Here is a 19,511-nt window from a genome sequence, read left to right as displayed (position 1 = left end):
CTGGTTTGCTGAACCACTATGACAGCACTATCTTCAACCATCCACATATTACTCACAGGGAAAGACTTGATCGACCAGACAACAACATTCTTTTCTGGCAGCCACTTTGCATTGCCGGTACTGGTCTTGAATTTTGGTGAGTCAGCATCGCTAGGAACTGGCACAAATATCTCGACATTGTTTGCAGTAGAACGGTGCTTAAATTGACTTTTTGCCTGAATTTGAGGAAGTACAACAATTTCAGTTATGAAATTAAGGTAACAAGAAGATATAATAGATATGTGACATAAACACATTCCAAAAAAAACCCGATAACAATCCTTACAGGCAAAAGCACGCCGAATTCCAAACCACCCCACCCCCAACACACACACCACAGACACACACACACACACACACGGCCATAAGAAACTACAGTCTAATCAAGAACAGGGGAAGCAGACAAACCATTTGTCTTTGTTTCCCCCCATTTTGTAGACTGTGAACTGTTTCTTGCTCTTGGATAATCTAATCAGAGCAACTGAATGTGGACACAGGAAACTTCAGGTGATGCCCTGCTAAACCTAAGACTATTCTCAAACAAGTAGCTATTTGTTATGTGAAGGGTGTGGACTCTAAACTAATTCTTGACTCTGGGACAATCTAATCAGAGCAACTGAATGCGGACACAAGAAACTTCAGGTACTGACCGACTAAATCTGAGATCATTGAAACAAGAAGAGTAGCTACTGATTATGTGAAATGCCAGACCTATCAAAGAAGCAATCAGTAATGTCGTTAGACTCGATCTGGGTTGGGTTGTCTCATTTAACTGGTTTGGATCAGTCAGCGTCGACACAAATACACAAGGCTGGGGTGGGCAGAACCATGAAACAATGTGGGTTTTAGCCCTGTACAATGACTAGCAAGAAGGTGACCCAGGTAGGTCAGGTGACCTTGAGCCAACGGGATGGAGATCCAACAGTTCAAATGATGAGGAACAGTGTAAGACTCAGGAGCTCTCAATACGTAGAGATGATGAATCTCCAGCAACCAGAGACCAACCATCGCGGAAAGGAGGACCCCAAAGACGCGAGGAGATTGGGACCACGAGGAAAGCCTGGCCAGCATAGATTCCTTTCCCGGGTAATACCTTTTCTCTGCATTGACTGTTCATGGAGGGTCAGGGATATCTAGTAGGGTGCACACAGGTAGATAATTTGCAAACCCACGTGCTTTTTAGTTGAAACAATAAAAGTTGCTTATCAGTAAATACAGATTCTCCGTGCCTCACTGATAATTATTACAAGGGGTGATTTTTGTAACAACACACACACACAAAATTAACAGTAATTTAAGTCAAAAGATTTATACTAAATATACCATATAGTAGATTAGGAACAGGCATTGTAAATTAATGTATCAGTTTGAGAGATCAAAGCTATACCTGCTCAATGGAATGATCTCAGTAATATTCGTAACTAGACAATGGGGTGACCCGTTGGGGCACCCTATGAGAGAAGGGTAGTGCAATCTGATGTGACCAGGATGAACATTAAATTTTCCTGAATGCTATTGGTATGGCTTTGCTTTGGAAACTGAAGTACAAAACCTCAGTTTATTGAAGAACAACACGTAGCAAAGCAAACATAGCTGCTCCTTTTTTAACGAAGGACACTTTTGATGGCATCATTTCTGGTTTATCTGCCACCCTCATGCCTCTCGTCGTCATTCTGGAGACGTGCAGCCCTTTTGTTCCCCCGTCTCTTCAGCTCTTCTGCTGTTGTTGTTTGTCTCTGATCGTGCATTTCTCAGCTCCTTTCCTAGCATCTGTGCTTTTCCCAAATGGCAACAGGCTCAGCAGGTGCTCAGAAGTTTTCTTTTGGTGAACACTCACCACTAAATAAATATGTTTCAAATTCCACATATTTCATCACAGTGTGTTGTTTCTTCCCCTAATCACCACTGTTGTAAATAGAGTGGATAAACAAGATGCTGTCAGATACACCTTGACTTTAAGATGTGCTACATTCCATCGCTTACTCAGTTATTTTTTTGCCCTTTGCTCAACCATACTTGTTCTGGCTCCACACCTTGTCTTAACACGACAGTATTGACTATTTATAGCAAAGCCTCTGAACATTTTGCTGTTTAGCATAAAGGAAATAGTTAATGCCAATTTTTTTTGAGGTTCCTTGGCAGGGATGCCTTAAATATTTGCCTATGGTATGACTGTTCTTCACAATGGTATGAAAGCACGCGATAAGACCATAAGACAAAGGAGCAGAATTAGGCCATTCAGTCCCTCGAGTCTGCTGCACCATTTCATCACGGCTGATCCATTTTTCTCCCAACCCCATTCTCCTGCTTTCTCCCATAGCCCTCATGCCCTGACTAATTAAGAATCTATCAACCTCTGCCTTAACTGCCCCCAATGACCTGGCCTCCACAACTGCTTGTGTTAATGAATTCTGCAGATTCATCACCCTCTGACTAAAGAAATTCCTCCTCATCTCTGTTCTAAATAGATTTCGCTCTATTTTGAGGCTGTGCCCTCTAGTCCTAGATTCCCTCACCAAAGGAAACATCCTCTTCACATCCACTCTGTTTAGGCCTTTCAACCTTTGATAGGTTTCATTGAGATACCCCTCATTGTTCTAAATTCCAGTGAGTGCAGGCCCAGAACCTTCAATGGCTGCTCATATGATAACCCTTTAATTCCGGAATCAATCTCGTGAACCTCCTCTGAACCCGCTCCAATATCAGCACATCTTTTCTTAAATAAGAGGCCCAAAACTGCTCACAATACTCCAAGTGCCTCACCAGTGCCTTATAAAGACTCAGCATTACATCCTTGCTTTTATTTTCAAGTCCTCTTGAAGTGAATGCAAACATCATATTTACCTTCCTTGCCACCTGTTCAACCCACAAATTAACCTTCTGGGAATCCTGCACGAGGACTACCAAATCCCTTTCCACCTTGTACTTTTGAATTTTCTGCCCATTTAGAAAATAGTCTATGCTTTTATTCCTTCCGTCAAAGTGCATGACCATACACTTCCGACACTATATTCCATCTGCCATCTCTTTGCCCATTCTACTAATCTAAGTCCTTCTGCAACCTCTCTGCTTCCTCAGTGCTACCTGCCACAAAGTCATCAATTTCATCACCCAAATTGTTAATGTGTAACATAAAAAGAACTGGTTCCAGTACAGACCCCTTTGGAAAACCACTAGTGACTGGCAGTCAATCTGAAAAAGATCACTTATTCCCACTTTTTGCCTCCTGCCAATCAGCCAACGCTCTATCCATTCTAGTATCTTTCCTGTAATACCCTGGGCTTTTACCTCATTTAGCAGACTCACGTGCGGCACCTTGCACAACATCCACCAAATCTCCTTTGTCAATGCTGCTTGTTAGTTCTTCAAAGAATTCCAACCGATCTGTCTGGCAAGATTTTCCCTTGAGATAACCATGCTGACTTTGGCCTATTTTGCTATGCGCCTCAGAGCACCCCGAAACCACGTCCGTAATAATCGACTCCAACATCTTCCCAACCACTGAAGTCAGGCTAAGTGGCCTATAATTTCCTCTCCTCTGCCTCCCTCCCTTCTTGAAGAGTGAAGTGACATTTGCAACTTTCCGGTCCTCAGGAAATATGCTAGAATCTATTGATTATTGAAAGATCGTTACTAATGCCTACACAATCTCTTCAAGCTACCTCATTTAGAACACTGGAGTGTAGTCCATCAGGTTCGAGTGACTTATTTAGACTTTTCAGTTTCCCAAGTACCATCTCCCTAGTAATAGCAACTGCAGTCATTTCTGCTCCTTGAACTTCCAGCATACTACTAGCGTCTTCCACAATGAAGACTGATGCAAAATACTTATTCAGTTGACCTGCCATTTCCTTGTCTGGCATCATTTTCCAGCAATCCAATCTCTACTCTCACCTCTCATTTACTCTTTATTGATCTGAGAAAAACTTTTGATATTATTTTTGATATTATTGGATAGCTTATCTTCATGTTTCATCTTCTCCCCCCTTGTGGCTTCATACAGGGAGCGATTAGGATTGGACTCCATGATCAGTGCTGTTTGTTAGAATAAATAGTGTGTTTGGGGAGGGCTGGAGCACTAAGCTCACTAAATCAGCATCTTATGAACTGATATATCTGTAACGAAAGTGATTGGGACGTAACTGAATGGCAGAGTAGGCCTGAGGAGAAGAATAACCTCCTGGTCCATCTTGTGCTCTTAAATCTTGCTGGGCTGTCTTAGCTGGGGACTGTACAGCCACCAGATGAGCTTGGCCATTTAGATCAAGGATCAACAGGCTGTAGCCCAGGAGTGGAATGGAGAAGTGGAAGGGGTGAAAATTGGGAATAGAGACACACACAAAATGCTGCAGGAGCTCAGCAAGTCAGGTAGCATCTATGGAGGGGAATAAACAGTTGGGGTTTCAGGCTGACACCCTTCATCAGGACTGGAAAGGAAGGGGGAAGAAACAGGAATATGAAGGTGGGGGTATAGGTAGGAAGTAGTACAAACAGGCAAGTGATAGTTGAAACCAGGTGAGGGGGAAAGGTGGGTGGTTTGGGGAGAGGAACAAAGTGAGAAGATGGGAAGTGGTAAAGGGCTGAAGAAGAAGGAATCTGATAGAAGAGGAGAGTTGACCATGAGAGAAAGGGAAGGAGGAGGGGCCTCAGATGGAGGTAATGAGCAGTTGAGGAGAAGGGGTAGGAGTGGAGCCAGAAAGCTGCGAACTGTGTTTCATACAAGATTTATGGACCCACACCCTCATTAGACAATGCGACTCTGTGAACTTCAGAACAGACAATAGGAGCCAGAATCCTTGAGGAAACGTAGTAAACCTCCATAACAGGGTTTTTACCGTCAATCTTACCTTTATCATAATCTCCACCCTGCTGTGTGAATATTTCTCAATTGCTGACTCAATCCAAATCAAGGGCTTTACCTGCAAAACAAATTATTGTGACAAACTGTGTGCATGTCACTTTTTTATAATAATAACTAACATTCACTAATAATGTTCAATGAATAAATGTTTCAAACAAAACCACACGTGTATACTGGGATTACCCAATATGCTTCCAATCTGTAAGTGCAGATATCTCAGTAGTTAGCCAGAACTACCTCCAAAGCAAAGCATAGGTATCTGTACGAACTATCTTACCACATGTACTTCTGACAAAATTCTTTGCTCACTGTCAAGCATGATGTAAGGTAACATGCAGGTGAAATATTCATTCTTCAGCAAGTAATGAGAGAAGAACATATAACTAGTGTAAATGAAAATGCACATTTTTACGCTCTCCCTGTGACTGTGTGGGTTTCCTCCCACAGCCCAAAGACGTACTGGCTGATAATTCAGTCATAGGTTAGTTGGTCATTGTAAATTGTCCTGTGATTAGGCAAGGATTCAGTCCAGGGATTTTCGGAAGGGCCTATTTCACACTGTATCTCAATAAATACATAACATCCCAATCTCGTCGATATTACGCAAAAATTGCTTTTACATCAAGCTTAGTTTTACATTGCCAAATCAAGCTGAATTTCTTAAAAAAGCCACACACAAAATATGTTCTTTACCCAAAGCATATTAATTAAATTGTTTTCCTGGTACAGATACACGTGTGTGTCCTATAACCGGGTTTATATTTATGAGTGCTACATGGAAGCACCTTATGTACTGGAGGACACGATTATGAGTAATATTACAAGACCATAAGACCATAAGATATAGGAACAGAATTAGCCCATTTGGTCCAGGGAGTCTGCTCCAACATTCCGTCACGGCTGATCCAATTTTCCTCTCAGCTCCAATCTTCTGCATTCTCCCTGTATCCATTCAAGCCAGTCAAGAATCTATCAACCTCTGCCTTAAATATATATCAAGCCTTGGCCTCCAAAGCTGCCAGATTCACCACTCCCTGGCTAAAGAAATTCCTCCTCATCTCTGTTCTAAAAGAACGCCCCTCTATTCTGAGGCAGTGTCCTCTAGTATTAGACTCTCCCACCATAGAGAGCATCCTCTCCACATCTACCCTATCAAGGCCTTTCACCATTTGATAGGTTTCAATGAGGTCACCCTTCTTCTGAATTCCTGCAAATACAGGCCCAGGGCCATCAAACGTTCTTCATGAGACAAGCCACTCAATCTGGAATCATTTTTGTGAACCTCCTTTGAACCCTCTCCAGTTTCAGTACATCCTGTCTTAGATAAAAGGCCCAAAACGGCTCACAATACTCCAAGTGAGGCCTCTCCAATGCTTTATAACGTCTCAACATTGCATCCTTGCTTTTACATTCTAGTCCTCTTGAAATGAATGTTAACATTGCATTTGCCTTCCTCACCACAGACTCAACCTGCAAATTAACCTTTAGGGAGCCCTGCACAAGCACTCCAAAGTACTTTTCCACCTCAGCTTTTTGTATATTCTCTCCATTTTAAAAAATAGGCAACCCTTTCATTTCTTCTACCAAAATGCATGACCTTCTGACACTGTATTCCATCTGCCATTTCTTTGTCCATTCTCCTAATCTGTCTAAGTCCTTCTGTAGCCTCTCTACTTTCTCAAAACTACCTGCCCTTCCACCTATCTTCATATCATCTGCAAGCTTTGTAACAAATTCATCAACTCTGTCAGCCAAATCATTGACATACAATGGAAAACGAATCAGTCCCAACACAAACCCCTGTGGAACACCACTAGTCACTGGCAGCCAGCCAGAAAAGGCTCCCTTTATTCCCATGCTTTGCCTCCTGCCAATCAGCCACTGCTTTATCCATGCTAGAATCTTTCCTGTAATATCGTAAGACCAGGTAATGAATCTGAATGTTACTTCTGAGGTCGCTTGTTAAGCAGTCTCATGTGTGGTACCTTGTTAAAGGCCTTCTGAAGATCCAAGTACATAACATCAACTGATTCTCCTTTGTCTACCTTGCTTGTTACTTCTTGAAAGAATTCCAACAGATTTGTCAGGCAAGATTTTCCCTTGAGGAAAATGGCCTGTCAGCTTATTTTATCATTGTGCCTCCGAATGCCCTGAGGTCTCATCCTTAATAATTGACTCCAACATCTTCCGAATCACTGAGGTCAGAATAACTGGCCTATAATTTCCTTTCTTCTGCCTCTCTTCCTTCTTGAAGAGTGGAGTGACATTTGCAATTTTCCAGTCTTCCGGAACCATTCCAGAATCTAGTGATTCTTGGAGGATCATTACTAATGCCTCCACGATCTCTTCAGCCACCTCTTTCAGAACTTGGGGTGTACACCATCTGGTCCAGGTGACTTACCTACCTTCAGGCCTTTCAGTTTCCCAAGAACCTTCTCTGTAGTTATGGTAACTTCACACACTTCATGACCCCTGACACCTGGAACTTCCACCATGAAGACTGATGGAAAATACTTATTCAGTTCATCTACCATTTCGTTGTCCCCCATTACTACCCCTTCAGCATCGTTTTCCAGCGGTCTGATATCTACTCACGCCTCTCTTTTACACTTTATGTATCTGTAGAAACTTTTGATATCCCCTTTAATATTATTGGTTAGCTTACTTTCGTATTCCATCTTTACCTTTTTAATGACTTTTTTAGTTGCCTTCTGTTCCCAGTCCTCTAACTTCCCACAAATTTTTGCTCTATAATATACCTTCTCTTTAGCTTTTACGTTGGCTTTGAATTCTCTTGTTAGCCACAGTCGTGTCACCTTTGGCTAACAAGAGCCAACATAAAACCCAAACAGAGGACATATAATCGAACAAAAACTAGTGGGAAGTTAGAGGATACCTATGGATACAATACATGGTATACAATTGTGGTACTAATTCTGAACATGTAATGAACCTGAATGTTACTCCCTCTCTCTCCTTCACAGTCCATTAAGGATGACTGCTTCCCATAACCTTATCTAGCTGGGCAGAAGATGCTTAACAGGGAAGGGTTCTGTGTTCAGTCTGGTGTTGTTATAGGGTATGGGAAAAACAATGCCCTTGAATGGAAAAGCCTACCAAAAATATTGGATACAGCCCAATCCATGGGTAAAGCCCTCCCCACCATTGAGCACACCTACAAGGAGTGCTGCTGCAGGAAAGCAGCATCCATCATCGAGGACCCCCACCATCCATCCAGGCCATGCTCTCCTCTTGCCGCTGCAATCAGGAAGAAGGTACTGGAGTCTCAAGAACCATGCCACTAGGTTCAGGAACAGTTTTTACCTCTCAACCATCAAGCTCTTGACCTGAGGGGATAACCTCACTCAACGTCACTCATCCCAACACTGAATTTGTTCTCACAACCTATGGATTCACTTTCAGGGATTCTTCATCTCATGCTCTCAATATTTATTGATTATTTATTTATTTATTTATTTTTTATTATCACTTTATTTGCTTTATTTTTCTTTTTGTTATTGCACAGTTTCTTGTCATTTGCACATTGGTTGTTTGTCCGTCTTGTTTTGTGCATTTTTTCTCTTGATTTGTGGTGTTTCTTTGTATTTACTACGGATGTCCACAAGAAATTTGATAATAAATTTACTTTGAGCTTTGAATGCTGAACTTTACATGGTCTAGTGGAACAAACTTTAAATGGATTCTTGGTGTTATCTCAGATGCTCTTTTTCTATTTTCTTTTCTTTTTAAATCTTTTTATTAATTATTATTGAAAATCAACAACAGAGAAAAATACATCAAAATAATCAAGATAACATATCCATATATAGAGTAAGAATTAAACTATCGACCAGGCTGAACAGTATATCAATAATAATCAAAAAACAAAGTATTAAAGCTTTTTTTTATGGAAAAAAGGAAAGAAAGAAAAAAAAGAACCCCTACTAACTAAAACAGAGAAAACCCCTGATAACTTTTAAAAAAGGGAAAAAAAAACCAATTGGAGAACAAACCCGGAGCTATGTGCCATACAAGCTTCCTCTTTTTCTATTTTATCTGGTTATGGTCCAGGGATTCCTATAAGTTAGAGATTTTCAAAAAGTCTTTAGGAATATCCTTGAAGTGCCATATGAGAAATCCTGTGCCTTGAAGAAACTCAGTAACACAATATCTTTCTCTGAGTCTGATGTCTAGCACAGAGATAATGTGGCCCACACATTAGAGGCTTGAAGTTGGGGAAGTTGGGGATGTTGGGCAGGCACGGGTCACTGGCATTGGCCGCTTTATCCTGCCACTAGGTTTGATGGGACTTGCCACGCCCGAGATGATTGTTGCAGGAAAGACATAGTGAAGAAGGCATTTGTTGCATTGTTCTTTGTCAGTCAAAGCACTGGGTACAGGAGTTGGGCTGTTCTATCACAATTCTACAAGATGTTGGTGAGATCACACTTGGAGAATTGTACGCAGCTTGTGTTGCCTTCTTATAGGAAAGATCATTAAAATGGAGAGAATGCAGTGGAGATTTATGAGGATGCTGACAAGACCTGAGATCCTGAGTCATCGGGCGATGTTGGGCAGACTAGTATGTTATTTCTTGGAGTATTGGAGACTGAGAGATGATCTTATAGAGATGCATAAAATCACAAGGGGCATAGATAGGGTGAATGCACGTGATTTTTTTTCAGGGAAGGGGAACATAAAACCAGAGGGCATATGTTTGAGGAGAGAGGCGAAAGATTTAAAAGGAGCAATATCTTCATGCAAAGGGCAGTGCTCATGTGAAGCAAGCTGCCAAGGGAAGGGATTGAAGCAGGTACAGTAACAACTTTCAAAAGACATTTTGATAAGACATGGACAAGAGAGGTTTAGATGCATGCAGGCAATTAGGGGCAGCACGGTGGTGTAGCAGTAAGCACATCGCTTTACAGGCACAGTGATCACTGATCAGAGTCCAATTCCTGCTGTTATCTTTAAGGAGTTTAGACGTTCTCCCTGCGATTGAGTGGGTTTCTTTCCACATTCCAAAGATGAATGGTTAGGCTTCGTGAGTTGTGGGCATACATCCTGCAGCAGGATGAGTCTTGGCCCGAAATGTCGACTGTACTCTTTTCCAGAAATGCTGCCTGGCCTGCTGAGTTCCTCCAGCATTTTGTGTTTGTTACTTGGATTTCCAGCATCTGCAGATTTTCTCTTATTTGTGGGCATATGGTGGCGTGGCAATATCTGCAGACTACCCAGCACAATCCTCTCTGAGTTGATTTGACACAAAACTACGCATTCCTCTGCATGTTTCAATGTTTTGATGAACTTAAAACTCTTAAAACCTCAAATAGGCCTTGTTTTGTGGGCCCGATGGTCAGCATGCATGAGTTGGGCCAAAAGGCCTATTTTCATGCCATATTAAGCTATGATTCCCATTAATGCCTCAGAAAAGTTAAAAGTTCAAAGTAAATTTTATTATCGAGGTACATACATAAATGTCACCACATATAACCCTGATATTATTTTTCCTGTGGGCTTGCTCCACAAATCTATAGAAAAGTAACTATAACAAGATACAGGACACAATGAAAATCAAGTAACGTTCAGAAGACAACAAACTGTGCACATGCAGATATAAATAAATAGTAATAAGTAACGAGAATGTGAGATAACAAAATAAAGAGTCCTTAAAGTGGGATCATTGGGCAGGCCTTTTGTTCAAGGACCTGATCGCTAAAGGGTAGTAACTGCTCCTGAACCTGGTAGTGCGAGTCCTGAGGTTTGTGTACCTTCTAGCTGATGACAGCAGTGAGAAGAGAGCATGACCTGGGTGGTGGGGACCTTTGATGACGGATGCTGCTTTCCTACTGCCCTGAACATTGTAACAATGTTTTTCTCTCAGATGGTCAAAGGTAACAATGTTGGTTTGGGAGAAATGGTGAATTTCATCATCAGCTTCTATTCCTGCTAAGAGGTGGCTCCAGAGGTATGGAAAATAATCCACAGTTCAGCAAAGGGCCTTTGCCTTATGAATACTTGATATTAACCATGTTCTCTTGTTCAGTGCAGAGAATCAATGACTTAGTACAGTATACTTCATGACTAGTGTAACATTTGCCAGTATACTAATACCTGAGTGTACATTTACTGTACAGCTACTCTGTTACGTACCTGTGTATATAACCGGTAGGACATGAGTTCAAATTCTCCATCTGGAGGGATGAAGGATATAGTTCGATCATTTTCAAAGCGGGATAGACGCACACACTGATGAAACTTTACATCCTCCAGTTCCACAGATTTAGACTTGTCCCCTAACATAAGCAAAAAATAAAATGTGCCAACAGTTAGAGAAGAAGCTGAGCAAAAAAGACTTTGCAAAATGAGGTGATTCAGGAGTGATTCGTAAACACAAAATACTCTGCAGATGCTGGGGTCAAAGCAACACGCACAACACGCTGGAGGAACTCAGCGGGTCGGGCAGCATCCGTAGAAACGAACAGTCAACGTTTCAGGACGAGGGTCTCAGCCCGAAACGTTGACTGATTGTTTCCACGGATGCTGCCCGAACTGCTGGGTTCCTCCAGCATGTTGGGCGTGTTGATTCGGGAGTGATATTTTCTAAAGGGTTGACAAGGTCCCAGTCATTGAAAATGAGGATGGTATTACACAAGGTCAGTGTCTGGGAACCTACAAGCTGCAATTATTTTTTTCCTAGAACATGTGTGGTCTTTAATCTCCTTTCAGTGCTGAGTTGTATTGTTGGCTCTGCCTGACTCATAGTATTTCAGTAATAGGCCGGCAAACTTTCCAATGCAAAAACATATCAAAGAGCAGGGAACCAGAGCCTGCTCTCTAATTCAATAAGATCATGGACAATCTGATTTGCTCTTAACTCTACTTTGCTTCTTGTTTCGCATGACCGTTGGTTTCATTTCAAGTCAAAAACCAATCTGTCTTATACTTAACATTTGCTGCTCTTAGCTTAGAGAGAGAAGTTTTAAGAAGTCACATTCCTATAAATGCTTCAAAATTGCATTGTCATTTCCATTCTATGATCACCTCACCAGAAGTAAATTACATTTACATTATTTCCAAGTAAAATTGTGTTAATTGTGAATCAGATTTCCTGTTGCTATTCATGTTTACACATCTAAGCTTTTTTTCTGACATCTGTGATGAACTTAATGAAATACTCAGCAGGTGAGGCAGTACCCACGGAGAGAGAAACAAAGGAATAGAGCTGATACTTCGAATTCATGGTATTTCATCAGACCTGGCAAAAAGTTACAAAACCTCCCTTGTGGATTGTTTCCATAGTTTTCTGCTTTTATTTCTATTTCTAGCATCTAGACTTTTTCTTTTGCTCTTAGAATGTATTTCCTTGTGCAGGTTTTCTTTGATGACTGTTGATGTCGGAATATGTGTCATTCTGTGGAAGGACTTTGAGCCAAAGTTCTGGTAAATGGAATGCAATTTTTTTTAAAACATGAAATTGTCAATTTTGGCAGAAGAAGCATTTTATCTAAATGATGGCGCAATGCTGAGCCATCTGGGTGCATGATTCATTCAAGGTAAGCTGATGCAGTGGGTAATTAGGAAAGCTAAGAGAATTTTATTATTTATTACCAAAGGAACCAAGTAAAAAATAGGGAGGCTGTGTTTCAGATATATAAGGCATTGCTGAGACTTCATCTGAAGCAGTGTGTACAGTTCTGATGTCTTATTTAAGTTCAGAGGTTTCTAGATTAATAACTAGAATGGGGGTGTGTTTAAGAGTGAACAGACAATTGAAACATATAAGAAACCTTTTGTAGAGTGATTGTTGAGGTAATGTTTCCTACTTTGGGAGAATCAAGAACTAAGTATCATTTTTCAGAAATAAGTGGACATACACCAAGGACAGGAGTGAGCCAAAATTCATTCTCCCAGATGTTCATGAGTCTTTGGAGCTCTTCTTGAAAGGGCAATGGAAGCAGGGCCTTTCTTATATTTTTTTAAACAGGTGTAGTTAAGATACTTGCTGAACATGTGACCTAGTCCTGCTCTTATTTCATTTGTCAGTATGCCCATTTCTACTTACTTCCAGAGATCTCGAACAGGACCTTATCATTGAGTCCAAGCCGGAGTTCTGGCATTCCTGAGAGTATAACCTTCAGTTTTACATTTCCAACAATTTCACTTTTCAGGACATTGCCATTTGCACTCACCTGGAGAAACAGGATACAATGAAGCAGGCAACACCCAGCGCGCAGAAAATCAATAGCATTCTGTGGCAATTCACATACACGTACATACGTGTGTGTATATATGTACAATAGGACACACTGCAAACACATGCCCACAGGGTTATACACATCTAACCGTATGCACACACTCTCACTCTCTCTCTCACACACTCACGTACAAAAGCTGTACACTTAATGACACATATCCATACAGTATAAAAACACATGGACATACACACAAATGCACAAATCTATACTCAAGATTATACACATGACCTGGCCCCCATCATTATAGGACGAATGTGGAAGCTTTAGAGATGGTACAGAGGAGATTTACTGGGATGCTACCTGAACTGGAGAGCCTGCCTTATGAGGATAAGCTAGGGCTTTTCTCTTTAGAGTGAAGTATGATGAGAGATTACTTGATGGTGGTGTATAGGAGTTATAGATCAAGTGGATATCCGGAGTCTTCTCCCTAGGGTGGAAATGGCGCATACAAGAGAGCATCAATTTAAAGTGATTGAAGCAAAGTTCAGGGGAAAGTCAGAGAAAAGTTCACATACAGAGAGTAGTGGTAAGTAGAATGCCTTGGTGGTGCATAGAACTCCCTGAAGGTGATGGCAGAAGCATATATATTCAAGACATTTATTAAACTCTTAGACACATAGATGATAGAAAAATGGAGGGCTTTGTAGGAGAGAAGGTTTAGATCTTGGAGTAGGTTAAAAGGTTGGCACAGCATCTTGGGCTAAAGAGCTTGTAAAGTGTTGTAATGTTCTATGTTCTAAAATCACACACATAAACCTATATACACATACTTAAATAACTTCCAGTTCTGCCAGACTGTAAGCAGATTATTGCTCATTTCTACTCTCCCTCGATCCTTGTGAACCTCTTCTGCACCCTTCCTATTATTTCATACACTTCTTATGAAAGGAATGAGAAGTTCTAAAAAGTGTTAATTGTGAATCAGACTTCCCGTGGCTATTCATGTTTACATATCTAAGCTTTTTTCTGACATCAGTGATGAACTTAATGAAACACTCAGCAGGTGAGGCAGTATGCATGGAGACAGAAACAAAGGAATACAGCTGATACTTCAAATTTATGATATTTCATCAGACCTGGCAAAAAGTTAGACAGAGTTAAACAGAGTCCTCCTCTAGCGACCTCACCAAGGCTTCACATTGACCACTATGTGCTGATCTGCATGTGCTCTGCTTACGTTTGCCAAACCCACTGACTACCTACATTTTTCTGCCTTACTCAGCACATGAGTGAAAAGTAAAAGTACTTGGTCTAAATCACAAAGCCACAATGCTGGGTTATGCTATTGAACACAAATCAACTCTGACAGCAGTTGACTTGCACTGACTGACAAGAGAAAATTCTGATACACTGAGTCAGGAGAAACTCTTAATAGCAGTAGCATCTTATTTGTGCATTTATGAGTAATTGAATGCTGGAATAGATTACTGAACATGCTATGGAAGTACATACAATGGCAAATTTTCCAACATGATTGGATAAAAAAGAGGAAATAAATACAGGCTATGTGGATTCAATTTGGAAAGTGAAATTAAAGACAGTACTACTGAAGAACTGGCATGGGCACAATTGTATGAATGGTCTTTTGTCTGCATCAGTATTATACGCTGACACAGACTGAAGGCCATTCATGTAATGGTCTTTATATGCATGACCGATGTCACTGAACCCAAAAATGTATTTATAACGCCTCAATGATGTTTTTTTTGGTTTCCACCTGTTTGCTAATTATGTTGGCTGAAGGGACTAATTCCTTAGCACTTCAATTTTTAGAATGTATTTATGCATGTACAGAGTATAGAGCTTCTCAGTCATTAACATATGCACTTACGATGGGTCTACTAACAAGAATTAACAAGAATTTAACTCAAACAGGATTAACATCCTCCAATTACTAAAATGAAATGGACATCACAATCTCAGATAAATGGTAACTCTCACCAAAGGAGGGCAGTACATTGCAACATTCATGTCAAGGTGTTTTAATGCAAATTCCTCTCTCCCTATAAGAGCTACGTAGAGATTTAAAGTGGTTTGATGGGATCCCACTGCTGCAGAAACTGCTGCTCACCAGTAAGTTGACAGATTCAATCAGATCAATGAACACTTCATTCTTTCTGTATTTAATACCATCTGACCTCCAGGACACCGCATTTGTTAGGGTAGCAGGAGGACGTGGTGCTCCAATCTCCAGCTTGTGTCCCTGTTGAATGATGTACCTGAAAATTAAGGGTAACAAGAGACATTAGATAAACAATGGAATTCACTCCAAATAGGATTAAGACACACCTTGTTACAAGAACACAGAAACACACCTAAACATATAATATACTGGGCATGTTGTCACATGGGTTAAGTAGTGTAGTGTTAATATAATACTAGTCCAGTACCTACAAACAAAAAGAACTAAAGTATAGCTGGTCATAGAATAAATTAAATTTTAAGTAATATGCACAAAATTCCAGAGGAACTCTGCAGGTCAGAAGGGAATAAGCAGTCAGCATTTCAGGCCTAGACCTTTCGCTAATTTCTCCATACTCCTCCTTCTCTCCTTTTCTGTTCCCTATTCTGTCTCCTCTCTTACCTCTCCTCCTCTCCTCAACCTGTCAATCACCTCCCTCTGGTGCCCCTACTCCTTCCCATTTCTCCCAATGTCCACTGTCCTCTCCTGTCAGATTCCTTCTCCTTCAGACCTATACCTCTTCCACCCATCACCTCCCAGGTTCTCACTTCATCCCCACTTCCTCACCCAACCATCTCCCCCTTACCTAGTCTCACCTATTGCCAGCTTGTACTCTGTCCCCTCCCCCGCTTTCTTATTCTGGCATCTTTCCTTTTCCTTTTCAGTCACGATGAAGGTTCTTGGCCCGAAACGTCGACTGCTTATTTCCCTCTTTAGATGCTGCCTGAACCTGTTGAGCTCCTCCAGTATTCTGCGTGTGTTACTCTGAATTTCCAGCATCTACAGAATCTCTTGTGTAAGTGAAATTTTAAACTTTCCTTCGTTCTCTACAGACTGGTGTTGAGTATTAGAAACAAGGGTCTTGGTCCAAAACATCGACTCATTTCCTCTCCACAGATGCTGCCTGACCTGCTGTGTTCCTCCGGCACTTCAGCACTTTGTGTGAGTTACTCTGGTGTTGAGTATTTCTAGTTTTCTTTTTTATTTCAGGCTTTCAATCTGTGTGGTATTTTGCTTCCATGTTAATAATCTGCCTGTACCTCTTCCTAGAGATGCTGCCTGGCCTGCTGAGTTCACCAGCAACTTTGATGTGTGTTGCTTAATAATCTGCCATTTATTTTGAATATCTTAACTACCTGGTTTACATCTTCCAGTGGCTATATTACATCATTGTATTAAAGAATATCAGACATGCCACATTAGTTCAACGTGTGTGGAAGTTTTTCTGATTTCCCAACAAAAGCATCCGATGCAAAAACTTCAGATGACTGAATTTCCCCATCCGCTCTTTTGTGATACAACAAATCAATTCATCCAGCACTTTTTCAGTCCATTCTTTTACACACACTGTAACTTATCTACTCCTGACACGTCGTGTCTGAGCAAGACTATTGTTGCTATCACTTCAGTTCATCCATTGCAGCAAAGATCTGCCTTAGCTAAAAGAAAAATCATATTGTGTCTCTGTAGGGATGGTCTTTCACTGGGAATACACAACTGTCTTAAGATGAATCGAGTTCTTTCGGTTACTGTATTGCTTTATAAAATCATAGTGGGTTTATGTATTCGTTTTAATAACTTCAGAATTCTCACATCAATGCCCAAAGAGTTCAAAAATCTCAGAAATGAATCAGACGTTATTGGTTGTAATTAATGATCCTCTAACTAAACACTCACTGGTATGTTCAACATTTTCAGCATTAGTTTTTTATTTCTGATTTCCAGCACTTGCAGTATCTTGCATTTAAATACTTACATTCATTCTTAAGCAAATTTATGTTGGATTTGTATAGTTCTTACTGGATTCAAAATAACACCATTTAAACTCAGCCCTCGCACATAGATACCAGCACTCCCTCCCCTCCCCCAGCCCAACCTTATCAAAACCAATTTTTCAAACTAAACAACACTTAGGAAAAGAAATCAAGTGGCAACATCCCAAACAAAACTCCACAAATGTATTATTTGGGTGATCTCGCCATTTAACATCATTGTAACATATGATCTTCGTTGGGTTAGAATTGCAGAAAATGCATATTTGTTTGTGTATGGATTTAAATAAGGTTAAATACTTGTGTCTTTTATTAATAGGGTTCTATGTGTATTTTCTTTTACATTTCAAGCTCTGACACTGAATCAGGCATTCTCAAGGGAGTGATACTATTATTTCCATCATCCTCTGCTGCATGAACACATAACTAAATAACAGGCGATTAATCACGACAATGGCTGTTTGAACTTCCAGGAATTCTGTTCAGGTAGAGAAGCAGAGAACTAATTCATCATTATTTATGGGTAGCTTTTATTGAGGAGTAAATATAAATGTGGGCAACCAGGATTCAGTGAGAAGTGGCTGAGTGTAACTGCAGTTTATGGAGCAAGATTGATTGTTAAGAGGTTGGCTCAACATTGTGGCCGGTGCTATGTTCTGTGTTAACATGCAGGCTGAGTCGGTGGTAAGGAAGGTAAATGCAAGGTTGGTATTCATTTCGAGGGGACTAGAATTTAAAAGCAAGGATGTTATGCTTACACTTTAAAAGGCAGACCACACTGAGTATTGTGAGCAGTTGTAGTCCCCTTGTCTATGAAGAGCATTTAATGGCTCTGGGCCTTTATTCACTGGAATTTAGAAGAATGAGGGGTGACCTAATTGAAACCTATCAACTGGTGAAAGTTAAATAGAGTGGATGTAAAGAGGATGTTTCCTATGGTGGGAGTGTATGAGGCCAGAGAACACAGCCTCATAATAGAGGGGCGTCGTTTTAGAATGGAGATGAGGAGGAATTTCTTTAGCCAGAGTGGTGAATCTGTGGAATTCATTGCCATGGGCAGCTGTGGAAGCCACCTTTATGTATATTTAAGGCAGGGGTTGATAGAATTTTGATTGGTCAGGGCATGAAGGGACATGGAGGGAAGGCAGGAGACTGGAGCTGAGAGGAAAAATGGATCAGCCATGATGAAATGGCAGAGCAGACCTAACAGGCCAAATGGCCTAATCCTGCTCCTATATCTTATGGTCTTATGGTCTAAAAGACGTTCTGACAGAAGGTCCAGAGGATGTTCACTAGAATGATGCTGGCAATTTATTGAAGAAATTACAGGCAAGGTAGGCAAAGGAGATGTAGTAGATGTGGTATACTTGGATTTTCAGAAGGCCTTTCAAAAGTGTCGCACATGAGGCTGCTTAGCAAGATAAGAGCCCGTGGAATTACAGGGAAGTTACTAGCATGGGTGGAGCATTGGCTGATTGGCAGAAAACACTGAGTGGGAACAAAGGGATCCTGTTCTGGCTGCTGCTGGTTACCAGTGGAGTTCCACAGGGGTCGGTGTTGGAACCGCTGCATTTTACGATGCATGTCAATGATCTGGATTATGAGATTAATGAATTTGTGGCTAAATTTGCCAATGATACAAAGATAGGTGGAGGCGCGGGTAGTGTTGAGGAAACAGAGAGCCTGCAGAGAGACCTAGATAGTTTAGGGGAATGGGCAAAGAAGTGGCAAATGAAATAGAGGGTTGGGAAGTGTATGGTCATGCACTTTGGTGGAAGAAATTATCAAGCAGACTATTATTTAGATGAGGAGAGAATTCAAAATGCAGAGATGCAAAGGGCTTGGGAGCCTTTGGGCAGGATATCCTAAAGGTTAATCACCAGGTTGAGTCAGTTTTGAAGAAGGCAAATGCAATGTTGGTATTCATTTCTAGAAGTACAGAATATAAGAGTAGGGACATGATGTTGAGGATCTATAAGGCACTCATGAGACCACACTTGGAGTATTGTGTGCAGTTTTAGGCTTCTTATTTTAGAAAGGATATACTGACATTGGAGAGGATTCAGAGAAGATCCACAAGAATGATTCCAGGAATGAGGGGTTACTGTATGAGGAACGTCTGGAAACTCTTGCGCTGTATTCCCTGGAGTTCAGGAGAATGAGGGGGGATCTCATAGAAACATTTCAAATGTTAAAAGGCCTGAACAGATTAGACATGGCAAAGTTATTTCCCATGGTAGGGGAGTCTAGGACTAGAGAGCACAACTTCAGGATTGAAGGACGTTCACTTAGAATAGAGATGCGGAGAAATTATTTTAGTCAGAGGGTGGCAAATCTGCGGAGTTTGTTGCCACAAGCGGCTCTGGAGGCCAAGTCATTGGGTGTATTTAAGGCAGGGA

General features: G+C 41.0%; 1 protein-coding gene and 1 long non-coding RNA gene across 5 annotated transcripts in view; one reads left to right on the top strand and one right to left on the bottom strand.

Moving 5' to 3' along the window:
• Positions 1 to 19,511, bottom strand: part of LOC134354981 (AP-1 complex subunit mu-1-like) — a 50,619-nt gene that overhangs the window by 9,140 nt on the left and 21,968 nt on the right. For all 3 annotated transcript variants that reach the window (XM_063064570.1, XM_063064572.1, XM_063064573.1), the window contains 5 exons: positions 15,230 to 15,377; positions 12,966 to 13,092; positions 11,054 to 11,196; positions 4,887 to 4,958; positions 57 to 215 (listed from right to left, as the gene is read on the bottom strand). In XM_063064570.1, the coding sequence (XP_062920640.1) occupies positions 57 to 215; positions 4,887 to 4,958; positions 11,054 to 11,196; positions 12,966 to 13,092; positions 15,230 to 15,377 (649 nt within the window). The remainder of the gene's footprint in view (positions 1 to 56; positions 216 to 4,886; positions 4,959 to 11,053; positions 11,197 to 12,965; positions 13,093 to 15,229; positions 15,378 to 19,511) is intronic.
• LOC134354982 (uncharacterized) overlaps positions 1 to 19,511 on the top strand; it is a 51,657-nt gene that overhangs the window by 13,287 nt on the left and 18,859 nt on the right. The window lies entirely within an intron of this gene.

Source organism: Mobula hypostoma, chromosome 12 (assembly GCF_963921235.1).
Source record: "Mobula hypostoma chromosome 12, sMobHyp1.1, whole genome shotgun sequence".
NCBI classification, from domain to species: Eukaryota; Metazoa; Chordata; class Chondrichthyes; order Myliobatiformes; family Myliobatidae; genus Mobula; species Mobula hypostoma.
Note: the sequence above shows the minus strand (reverse complement) of the source record. Positions and strands in the feature narration are given on the sequence as shown.